Source organism: Pogoniulus pusillus, chromosome 21 (genome assembly GCF_015220805.1).
Source record: "Pogoniulus pusillus isolate bPogPus1 chromosome 21, bPogPus1.pri, whole genome shotgun sequence".
Classification (NCBI taxonomy): domain Eukaryota; kingdom Metazoa; phylum Chordata; class Aves; order Piciformes; family Lybiidae; genus Pogoniulus; species Pogoniulus pusillus.
Window position 1 is genome coordinate 2,491,606 of NC_087284.1, and position 12,432 is coordinate 2,504,037.

Here is a 12,432-nt window from a genome sequence, read left to right on the forward strand (position 1 = left end):
TCCTATGTTCTGTCAGAGAATGATATCCTGTAGAAGACACTGTGCTAGTCTGAGCCTAGCTGGGATATTTTGGTGAGAGGAATTAGCTGATAGGCTGTGAAAAGGAAACAATGGTGATGGCTGCTGCACTCATAGGCTTGCTGAGATGGGTAAGAACAAGAACATAAATATAGATAAGGGAGTTGTTTGCTCTCTCTCTCTGAGGCTGCAGGAACTTACAGTATTATTTACACTATCACAGTATCATCAAGGTTGGAAGAGACTTCATAGATCATCAAGTCCAACCCTTTACCACCAAGCTCAAGTCTAGACCAAGGCACCAAGTGCCACGTCCAATCTTGCCTTGAACTTCTCTCTCTAACCTGTCTGACTAACCCTTCTGCTTCCCAACCCCCCTGGCCGCCCCTCCAAACTCACTTGAACATCATGCAAAGTCTGGGATAAAGTAGAGGGGTGAGAAGAAGGTGGCAGGGTGGTTGGGAGCCCCTCCTGGGGACTCTGTTTCTGGGAGGGCTGTTGTGTTTCTGTATTACTTTTTAACTTGTCTATTTCTGTCTCTAGCTGTAAATACCTGCTTGGATATTGTGCTGAGATGTAAATATAAAGCTTCATTCCTCAATGCTAAGCTGAGACTAGTCTGGGTGATTTTCTTAAGTGTGGGGGAGTAGGGAACACCCAAACCATCACAGACTCAACAAGAAAAAAAAAGGCTTTTAAATGCCTATTCACTTTTCCTTGGTTTATCCCAGGAAAGAACATCTCCTATGGCAATGACCTCTGTGGTACACAGGGTTGTGCTTCAGCACTCACTTATGTGATACTAAAATAGTCACAGATAGAGATGGAAAAGCAGGGATGAACCCAAACAACTCGTATCACATGTGCATCTGAAGACAGTTGGGATAGCCTTCTCTCTGCCATGTGACATTGATACAAGTGCAAAACTGTTCCATGCCACTGACTTCAGCAGGGTCTTTAACTGTTTAGTGAAAAGGCACAATTCTGCTCAAGCTCAGCACTGCCATTTTTATAGTCAAGTTTGGAAAACAATCACAGGACATTGCTTACAAATCTGGGTCCTGTTTGGGAGAAGCATGGAAAAAAACGAGGAATCCTTAGAAAAGCTATTCATGAAAACACAGAATCATACAATCAACCAGCTTGGAAGAGACCTCCAAGCTCAGCCAGTCCAACCTAGCACCCAGCCCTCAACAATCAACCAGACCATGGCACTAAGTGCCTCAGCCAGGCTTTGCTTCAACACCTCCAGGGACGGTGCCTCCACCACCTCCCTGGGCAGCCCATTCCAATGCCAATCACTCTCTCTGCCAACAACTTCCTCCTAACATCCAGCCTAGACCTCCCCATGCACAACTTGAGACTGTGTCCTCTTGCTCTGTTGCTGCTTGCCTGGCAGCAGAGCCCAACCCCACCTGGCTACAACCTCCCTTCAGGTAGCTGTAGACAGCAGTGAGCTCTGCCCTGAGCCTCCTCTTCTGCAGGCTGCACACCCCCAGCTCCCTCAGCCTCTCCTCACAGGACTCTGCTCCAGGCCCCTCACCAGCTTTGTTGCCCTTCTCTGGACACCTTCCAGTATCTCAACATCTCTCTTGAATTGAGAGGCCCAGAACTGGACACAGCACTCAAGGTGTGGCCTGACCAGTGCTGAGTACAGGGGAACAATAACTTCCCTTGTCCTACTGGCCACACTGTTCCTGATGCAGGCCAGGATGCCATTGGCTCTCTTGGCCACCTGGGCACACTGCTGGCTCATCTTCAGCTCCTATGTACCAGCACCTCCAGGTCCTTTTCTTCTTGGCTGCTCTCAGCCACTCTGTCCCCAGCCTGCAGTGCTGCTTGGGGTTCTTGTGGCCAAAGTGCAGAACCCTGCACTTGGCCTTGTTCAATCTCATCCCATTGGCCTCTGCCCACCCATCCAGCCTGGCAAGGTCCCCTGCAGGGCTCTCTGACCCTTCAACACCTCCACAGCTGCTCCTAGATTGGTGTCATCTGCAAACTCAATCCTCTGGTCCAGATAATCAATAAAGGTATTGAGCAGGACTGTGCCCAGCACTGATCCCTGGGGCACACCACCAGTGTGTGCTAACTGGCTGTGGCACCATTCACCACCACTCTCTTTCGGCCGGGGCCTCCAGCCAGTTCTTTGCCCATATCAGAGTCAATCTGTCTGAGTCACAAGCTGCCAGCTGTGCCAGGAGCTTGTTGTGGCAGATGGTGTCAAAGGCTTTGTATTTCAGCAGTTAAATGGATGCCACCTTACCTTTAGTAACAGCTGGTATTTCATAATTCTCTGCACAGGCTTTATCAGCAAGTCTGTGAGCTGAAGTCTGTGGCCCAGGCGTTGCTTTAGATCCTGAGGGTAGTAAAACAAGGGTTTTTTAGTTAATTCTGTTTTGTTGAGTTAGGAATGCAGGAGGATATAAGTAGGATGTATCACTGTTAATGGCTATCAGAGCAGAAACTGAATAAAGTCAGAATAGAATTTAATCTTCAGCTTACAAAAGCTTGACCCCTTCCTCTTATCTGCATCTGCTTTGTTTCCAAAGTATTCCCTCTCCAAACATCTTTCACCACACAGGCTCACAGGATGTTAGGAGTTGAAAGGGACCCAAGGAGATCATGGAGTCCAACCCTCCTGCCAGAGCAGGACCAGACAATCTAGCACAGATCACAGAGGAACACATCCAGACAGGGCTGGAAAGGCTCCAGAGAAGGAGACTCCACAACCTCTCTGGGGAGCCTGTGCCAGTGCTCTGGGACCCTTACAGGAAAGAAGTTCCCCCTTGTGTTGAGGTGGAACCTCCTGTGCTGCAGCAGAGCCTGTCCCCTGCTCCTGGCAGCCCTCAGGTGTTTATGAACATTTATCAAATCAACCAGGTTGGAAGAGACCTCCAAGCTCAGCCAGTCCAACCTAGCACCCAGCCCTATCTAATCAACCAGACCATGGCACTAAGTGCCTCATCCAGGCTTTGCTTCAACACCTCCAGGCACGGTGACTCCACCACCTCCCTGGGCAGCCCATTCCAATGCCAATCATCCTCTCTGCCAACAACTTCCTCCTAACATCCAGCCTAGACCTGCCCTGGCACAACCTGAGACTGTGTCCCCTTCTTCTGTTGCTGCTTGCCTGGCAAAAGAGCCCAACCCCACCTGGCTACAGCCTCCCTTCAGGGAGTTGTAGACAGCAATGAGGTCTGCCCTGAGCTTTCTGTTCTCCAGGCTAAACACCCCCAGCTCCCTCAGGGTGTGTGTGTGTGTTTGTTTTGCTGCACAGGTCTGATGATGCTTATGAGTAGTACCCACCCTTCATTTTGCTCATATCCTCCCTCGGGAACTTACCTCAAAAAATGTATCAATGTATTCCGAGACAATGTGCTCAGACTTTGGTTTGTTTTGGCAGTAAACTATGTACATGTGCAACCTTCTCTCCTAGAAGGACAAAGACACAGAATGATAGATACATCATCAGCAAGGAAAAAACAATCCAGTCTGAAGTGAAGTACAAAGCAGTACAGCTGTTCAAAAGCATGAACTTTAGAATGTACTTCTGAGGACAAAAAGCAGCTACATATGCAGAAATGACAGACCTGAAAATAGGTTTATTTGGGAATAGATTTGAGAAAGATTTGGGAAAAGGTTTTAGAAAGGCAACACAAATCAAAAAGCAGCAAACAGAGAACTGAAATGTACTAGAATCATAGAATCAGTCAGGGTTGGAAGGGACCACAAGGAGCAGCCAGCTTCAACCCCTCTGCCATGGCCAGGGACACCCTACCCTAGAGCAGGCTGCACACAGCCTCAGCCAGCCTGGCCTTAAACACCTCCAGCCATGGGGCCTCAACCACCTCCCTGGGCAACCCATTCCAGCCTCTCACCACTCTCATGCTCAACAACTTCCTCCTCACATTTAGGGTCAAGCTCCTCACCTCCAGCTTTGCTCCATTCCCCCCAGTCCTGTCACTCCCTGAGAGCCTAAAGAGTCTATTACTAATGTAATAATCTGTTTAGTGCTCTAATACATAAGAAAAGCAACCTCCTCCTGTTTAAGTGCACAGGAGTTAGGAGGAATCCTGCAAGCCTTCTGTTCAGGACTTGCTGTCCTCGTGTCGTGTAGATGCAGGTGCTGCAGCCTGGAAATGGTGGCTCTGGTATTTTTAACTCTGATTCTGCATTTTGTGCATATGCTTTCAATGCCAAGATAACCAAGAAAAGAGAGAGAACGTAACTTCAGCCTAAGATAACTTTACTACTGACCCTGCTGGTTAAGAAGAACAGCACAGTTGAGTCTCTTACCTGCTCCAAAAATGTTGGCGTTTAGCTAAGATCAGTTTTCCATAAGAGCCTTTGCTGCTCAGACTTAGGAAGGACTGATCATTAAAGACAAATGCAAACTAAAAAGGCAGAAATCAGAGATTCAGAAGGCCATGGAGCACAGATTAAAAGCAGAAACTGAGTCATCATGTTCTAGCTGCTAGTCAGGGTTGTGGTTGAAGACGCTGCAAGAACATCACAGCTGGCCTTTCCATCTGGAGTGGTAAGGGAAGGCTTTCACAGACAACTCAATCACAAAGGTACCAGGAGAAAGTAAAACAGCAATCAGCAGGAAGAGAAGACACTTCCTCCAGGCTTCCTGTTTTACCAGTGCCAGAATTCTCCCCTCCATGCCTTCTGGATTATTTTTCCTTTAAATAACCCCTCATTCATCATCATTAGTCCAGGACTTAGGCCTGGCTTCCAGTGTTACTGTTCCATGACTGTTTGGTTCTGTGCTATTTTGCTACCCTGGTATTCATTTCAAACACAGGCTGCAGAGAAAAACCTGAAACCCAGTAAATCTACTTGCACACTTGTGCAAATGATAATATTTAGCAGGTGTGCTAGTTTGAGCCTAGCTGGGTTATTTTGGTGAGGAGAATCAGATGATATCTTGTGAAAAGGAAACAGTGGTGATGTCTGCTGCACTCATAGGCTTGCTGAGATGGATAAGAACAAGAACACAAACATAGATAAAGCAGTTGATTGCTCTCTGTCTTTGGGGCTGCACTTCCCTCTAACCTAACCTAACCTAACCTAACCTAACCTAACCTAACCTAACCTAACCTGCTGTCTGTGTGACTAATCCATCTGCTTCCTAACTCCCCTGGCCAACCCTCCAAATTCACTTTGATCATAAAGCAAAGTCTAGGGTAAGGTAGAGGGGTGGGGAGAAGGTGGCAGGGTGGTTGGGAGCCCCTCCTGGGGACTCTGGTTTCTGGGAGGGCTGCTGTGTTTCTGTATTACTTTTTAACTTATTTCTGTCTCTAACTGTAGATACTGTAAATACCTGCTTGGATATTGTGCTGAGCTGTAAATATGAACCTTCATTCAGTTTTTTTAGAGCTACTGAGTCTAGCCTGGGTGATTTTCTTAAGTGTGAGAGGGCAGGGAACACCTAAGCCATCACAGCAGGCAAGTTTCCCTGCTGCTGCATTTCATGGAGTACCTTGAGACACCATGCCAAACAAATACTAGCTTGTACTTCTACACAAAGAGTAGACTGATTAGTGGCATGTCTAATGTGCCTTGAATTTCAAAACCTGGTTTCTAGAGAACTTGTTAATTTGGTTTCCTTCTGAAGTGCTAAATATTCACATGTATCACACAGACAATTCTTTCTAATAAAGAAATGTGACAAATAAAACTATCAGAGGTAACTGTGCTGGGCTAAAATTAAACCCCACACATTTCTGGCACTTTCAATTCCTTCCAAGTGAAGAGGGGAGAAATTCAACCATTACTGTGATTCTCAGAAGGAGAAAGGACACAGAAGTGGAGTGCACTAAAACTGTAAAGAAAACCAAGCCTCTTTCCTGTCTTTGTTTTGTGTGTTCCATGAAGTGAAATGCACTACAACTATAAAGGAAACCAAGCTTCTTTCCTATCTTTGTTTTATGTGTTCCATGAAGTGAAATGTACTACAACTGTAAATCAAACTGAGCATCTTTCCTATCTTTGTTTTATGTGTTCCATGAAGTGAAATGCACTACAACTGTAAAGAAAACCAAGCCTCTTTCCTACCTCTATCTTTGTTTCCTGTGTTCCATGAAATGAAATGCACTACAACTGTAAAGAAAACTGAGCTTCTTTCCTATCTTTGTTTTGTGTGTTCCATGAAGTGGAATGCACTACAACTGTAATGAAAACTGAGCCTCTTTCCTATCTTTGTTTTATGTGTTCCATGAAGTGAAATGCACTACAACTGTAAAGAAAACCAAGCCTCTTTCCTATCTTTGTTTTATGTGTTCCATGAAGTGGAATGCACTATAACTGTAATGAAAACTGAGCCTCTTTCCTATCTTTGTTTTGTGTGTTCCATGAAGTGGAATGTACTACAACTGTAAAGAAAACCAAGCCTCTTTCCTATCTTTGTTTTGTGTGTTCCATGAAGTGGATTGCACCACAACTGTAAAGAAAACCAAGCCTCTTTCCTACCTCTATTTTTGTTTCCTGTGTTCCATGAAGTGGAATGCACTACAACTGTAAAGAAAACTGAGCCTCTTTCCTATCTTTGTTTTGTGTGTTCCATGAAGTGGAATGCATTACAACTGTAAAGAAAACTGAGCTTCTTTCCTGTCTTTGTTTCGTGTGTTCCATGAAGTGAAATGTACTACAACTGCAATGAAAACTGAGCCTCTTTCCTATCTTTGTTTTATGTGTTCCATGAAGTGAAATGTACTACAACTGTAAATCAAACTGAGCCTCTTTCCTATCTTTGTTTTGTGTGTTCCATGAAGTGGAATGCACTACAAATGTAAATCAAACTGAGCCTCTTTCCTATCTTTGTTTTGTGTGTTCCATGAAGTGAAATGCACTACAACTGTAAAGAAAACTGAGCCTCTTTCCTATCTTTCTTTTGTGTGTTCCATGAAGTGAAATGCACTACAACTGTAAAGAAAACTGAGCCTCTTTCCTATCTTTGTTTCATGTGCTCCATGAAGTGGAATGCACTACAACTGTAAAGAAAACTGAGCCTCTTTCCTACCTCTATCTTTGTTTCCTGTGTTCCATGAAGTGGAATGCACTACAACTGTAAAGAAAACCGAGCTTCTTTCCTATCTTTGTGTGTTCCATGCTACTCCATGGATACCTGGGATTAGAAGGCAGGTGTCCTATGAAATGGCAATTCCCTTTCACTGAGCTGGGACTGACTGAAAAAGGAGATCCTCATTCCTGTTTCCTCTGTACAGGAGGATATCTGGGACAGAAATGAGACATTATCTTAGTCTGTTTGTAAGCTGTTATAAGGTATCTCTCCACCTCACAGCAAAGAGTATGTTACAATCTTTTCTTAGCCATGTTGTACCCCAGATAAATCCTCAATAACCGAACGTGTTGGTCAGTAGCAGCAATAGCAGGTTGCCAATGAAGACTCTTGGACTTACATGCTTAACAAACAGAGATCCCAGCTTTTCTGGATCTTCAAGGCACTTCTCCAACTCTCCTAAAAAGAAGCTGAACATAAATAGATTAAGTACATTTTTTAATGGTGAATAGATTAAGTACTTTTTTATGGTGGCACAGACTACAGCAAGCAGTAATTGCACGGTAAAGTGGTCTTACTGCAAGGTCCCCTGTGTCCCCCCCAGCAGAAGCTTTGGATATCAATGTATGGCCAAACTGACAATGTTAACAGTGTAATATTTTAATGGAGGCTTCCAGAAGTACACACTGAATCCATGGCAAAATGAAGGAAAAAAATAATATTGCTGTTCATCAGTGAAGTTCTTTCATTTCAGATAATGATTGACATGAGCCAGCAGTGTGCCCAGGTGGCCAAGAGAGCCACTCGAATTTGGGAGGCTTGAGAGCAAAGTCATTTAGTGTCTGCTTTAAGAAGCTTGTTGACAAGACCACTAGCACTGTTTTCTCCTCTGCCATGTTCCACTAGCAGAATAGCAGGTTATTGAAATGCTCCTCAGCCCATACTTGCCAATAAGAGCGCACCTGAGGGATGGCCAAGGGCTCAGGTCCAGCCAGCATGGGTTTAGGAAGGGCAGATCCTGCCTCTCCAACCTGATCTCCTTCTATGATCAGGTGACTGCTTGGTGGATGTGGGGAGGCCTGTGGATGTGGTCTGTCTGGACTTCAGCAAGGCCTTTGACACTGTCCCCCACAGCAAACTGCTGGCTAAGCTGTCAGCCCATGGCTTGGATGGCAACACTCTGTGCTGGGTTAGGAACTGGCTGGAGGGACAAGCCCAGAGAGTGGTGGTGAATGGTGCCACATTCAGCTGGCAGCTGTCACTAGTGGTGTCCCTCAGGGATCAGTGTTGGGTCCCATCCTCTTTAATATCTTCATAGATGATCTGGATGAGGGCATGGAGTCAGACATCAGCAAGTTTGCAGATGACACCAAGCTGGGGGCAGATGTGGCTGGGTTGGAGGGCAGAAGGGCTCTGCAGCAGGACCTTGACCGCCTGGACAGATGGGCAGAGTCCAAGGGGATGGCTTCAATAGCTCCAAGTGCAGGGTGCTGCACTTTGGCCACAGCAACCCCATGCAGAGATACAGGCTGGGGTCGGAGTGGCTGGAGAGCAGCCAGACAGAGAGGGATCTGGGGGTGCTGATTGATACCTGCCTGAACATGAGCCAGCAGTGTGCCCAGGTGGCCAAGAGAGCCAGTGGCATCCTGGCCTGCATCAGGAATGGTGTGGCCAGCAGGAGCAGGGAGGTCATTCTGCCCCTGTACTCTGCACTGGTTAGACCACACCTTGAGTACTGTGTTCAGTTCTGGGCCCCCCAGTTTAGGAGGGACATTGAGATGCTTGAGCGTGTCCAGAGAAGGGCGACGAGGCTGGGGAGAGGCCTTGAGCACAGCCCTACGAGGAGAGGCTGAGGGAGCTGGGATTGGTTAGCCTGGAGAAGAGGAGGCTCAGGGGAGACCTTATTGCTGTCTACAACTACCTGAGGGGAGGTTGTGGCCAGGAGGAGGTTGCTCTCTTCTCTCAGGTGGCCAGCACCAGAACAAGAGGACACAGCCTCAGGCTGTGCCAGGGGAAATTTAGGCTGGAGGTGAGGAGAAAGTTCTTCCCTGAGAGAGTCATTGGACACTGGAATGGGCTGCCCGGGGAGGTGGTGGAGTCGCCGTCCCTGGAGCTGTTCAAGGCAGGACTGGACGTGGCACTTGGTGCCATGGTCTGGCCTTGAGCTCTGTGGTAAAGGGTTGGACTTGATGATCTGTGAGGTCTCTTCCAACCCTTATGATACTATGATACTATGATATGATGATATTTTTCTTCTGTTGTGGTAGGCCTGATGGGCCCAAAATAGGCTTCATACATACCCTGGCTTGCCCAGGCATGTTCTGCTCCTCTACAAGAGGCAAGCACGGGAATAGGACACAAAAGAACCCGGAGCCAGAGTCTGGCCTGCCCAGGGTCCTGTGGTAAACAAGGTGCACACACTGAGCTTGTGCCTGCCTCGTGCAGGGCCTGTGCCTCTCCCAAATTTGGGTAAAGAAAGCTTATGGCTTTGCCTAATACAGTAAGGTTTGGCTAACTGCCATTCTGATTGGCTGTTCTGTGTCCAAAGGGCAATGAATCTCAGCCCACACTGATGAAAGAGATAGGCAGGTGAACAACCTGCTCCCCTGTTCTCTGCCGCTGTTCTGCTGTGCTGTGCTCCCTGCTGTGCTCAGCTGTGCTCTGCTCTTGCCTGCTGCAATTGCCTTTTGCCTTATCGTTCGACGGTAAACTCCACTGTCATGAGTTTGCCAGGAACAGGCTCTGAATGCCTCCATGTGATTGGCCTGTGTGGTCACCATGACATTGTGCTGAGAATGCATGACATTTGCCTCTGCACCTGAAAGTCCTGCTTACAAGTCCTGGACACACACAGATCATCCAGAGGAGCCAGGAGACAAGGTCAGAGATTGTCTGCCTCCTTTCCCCAGAAGCCTGGGAACAATCAAGTCTCAACAGCCAACAAGACAGAGTCCCCTGAAAGCATCTGGGCACTCTCTGGATCTCTGTCTAGCCCCCCCCGAGTCAAGTAATAATAATTTGTGAGTAAATACTTCAAATCTTCTTTGCAATTCTCCATTGCCTTCTGTCATAAGCAGAAAGAGCTCCTTGAGTCCATCCAGTGGGCAAGCAGCACATTGACCACAAGCAGTATTTGACCACGGGAATCTTCTCTTCCAGTTCAGTCAATGCTTATCTATTTTGCTGGTTATTACTAGAGCTAGATATTATCCATACAACGTTTCCATGACTGTGTAAGAACCCATATATTATTAAAATCAGTGGTTGGGGGTGGCAGAGTTCTGAGTAGCAAAATTAATAAACAATATTCATGTTGGGAAAAAAATCATCTTGCATTAATTTCCCCTTTGCAACATCTTCTTACTCTGAACACCTGAGGTACATATACATATATATATGTGTATGTATGTGCTAGTTTGAAGCAGGGTAGAATGTTTTGGTGAGAAGAACTAGGTCATAGGCTGTGAAAGGGAAACAGTGGTGATGACTACTCCCCTCAGAGTCTTGCTGAAGAAGAAAGGAAAACATTAGATAACACTCTGGCCATTTTGTCTCACTCTGCCTTGGGCTTCTGACTGAGCTACATCTCTCTAACACACCCTCCACTCACCTTTGCTTCTTAACCTCTCAGCTGAACCTCCATTCTTCCTTAGGACTGGGGTAAGGGTGAGAGGGGCAGGGGGAAGGTGCAGGGGTGGTTGAGAGCCCCTCCTAGGGACTCAGGTTTCTGGGAGGGGAGTTGTGTTTCTGTATTACTTTTACCTTGTCTATTTCTGTCTATAACTGTATATACTGTAAATAGCTGCTTGTATATTGTGCTAGCTGTAAATAAATAGCTTCATTTATATTCCCAGAGCTGGCTGAGTCTAGACTGGGTAACTTCAGAAGTGTGGGGGGTGGGGAACACCCAAACCATCACTATATATATATATATATATATATATATATATCTATCTCCATGCTAACTTCTAACAAAGTCTTTAGACTTAATTCTTGGGAAAGCCTTTTTTTAAAAGCAAAGCCTCAAGCAATGTACAAACTTCATATGCATAATAGTATCTATGCTACAGATTCTTAGTTGAAGCACTTGATACATACATATATATAAATAAATATATATATATAAAAGCATTCTTGTTTAAAGCAAATCCTCATACAATATCTGTAAGCTGCATCTAATGTATGTGCAACTTGAGGCACAAGACCAATTCTATTAAGCTTTTATCTGAATGTTTGAAGGAAAAAAATATTCTTAACATCAGTGGTAGTAATTTCAAGGTAGAATTACTCAGCAGATGTGTTTGAAGTTAGTACATACTCTCTGTGCCAGTCATAAATCTGGTGAATGTTCCCAAACACAATCTTGTCTTTGCCTTTCATGTCATCGGGCACACCATCTTCTTTCATAAGTGCCATATAACCCTGCAACAATGCAAGAATATTCACTGTGAACATTTTAACTCTAAAAACAGGTGAGTTGTCCTTTAACCCTTTTTGAATTGCCCATGGCAACAGCTTGCTTAGGACACAAAACCAAATGAAAAACATGCTCTGTAACACAGCAGAATGCTGAGCATAGACATATCACTAATTGGCCTGCAGCTGTCTATGCCCTACAGGCTGGGGGAGGAATGGCTGGAGAGCTTCTTGGTGGAAAAGGACCTGGGGGTGTTGGTGGCCAGCCAGATGAACATGAGCCAGCAGTGTGCTCAGGTGGCCAAGACGGCCAACAGCATCCTGGCCTGCAGCAGGAGTAGGGAGGTGCTCATGCCCCTGTACTCAGCACTTGTGAGCCCACACCTCGAGTACTGTGTTCAGTTTGGGTCAGCACAGCACAGGAGGGACACTGAGGTGCTGGAGCAGGTGCAGAGAAGGGCAACGAGGCTGGGGAGAGGTCTGGCAAACATGGCCTGTGAGGAGCAGCTGAGGGAGCTGGGCTGGTTTAGTCTGGAGAAGAGAAGGTTGAGAGGGTACCTTACTGCCCTCTACAACTACCTAAAAGGAGGTTGTAGTGAGGCTGCAGCTGGTCTCTTCTCCCCAGTTACTAATGCTAGGACAAGAGGCAATGGCCTCAAGTTGCACAGGGGAGGTTTAGGTTGGCTGTTGGGAGGAAGTTCTTCCCTGAGCAGGTGCTCAGGCACTGGCACAGGCTGCCCAGGGAGGTGGTGGAGTCACCATGCCTGGAGGTGTTTAAAGGGAGAGTGGATGTGGTGCTTGAGGCTATGGTTTGGTGATGAAGGCTGCTGGGATGAAGGTTGGACTGGCTGATGCTGGTGCTCCTTTGCAACCATAGTGATTCCCAGTGCTGAGATGTGCTGAGGGCTTTGGTTTAGTCAGGGACTTGTCAGTGTGAAACCAATGATTGGACTTGATAAGCTTGAAGGGCTTTG

The 12,432-nt window shown here is 46.4% G+C and overlaps 1 protein-coding gene across 4 annotated transcripts in view; it reads right to left on the reverse strand.

The window, feature by feature from the left end:
• Nucleotides 1-12,432, reverse strand: part of TRIO (trio Rho guanine nucleotide exchange factor) — a 244,562-nt gene that overhangs the window by 38,513 nt on the left and 193,617 nt on the right. For all 4 annotated transcript variants that reach the window (XM_064160782.1, XM_064160786.1, XM_064160785.1 and 1 more), the window contains exons 33-36: nt 11,361-11,464; nt 7,443-7,512; nt 3,361-3,450; nt 2,282-2,374 (exon numbers count right to left, since the gene is read on the reverse strand). In XM_064160782.1, coding sequence (XP_064016852.1) covers nt 2,282-2,374; nt 3,361-3,450; nt 7,443-7,512; nt 11,361-11,464 — 357 coding nt within the window. The remainder of the gene's footprint in view (nt 1-2,281; nt 2,375-3,360; nt 3,451-7,442; nt 7,513-11,360; nt 11,465-12,432) is intronic.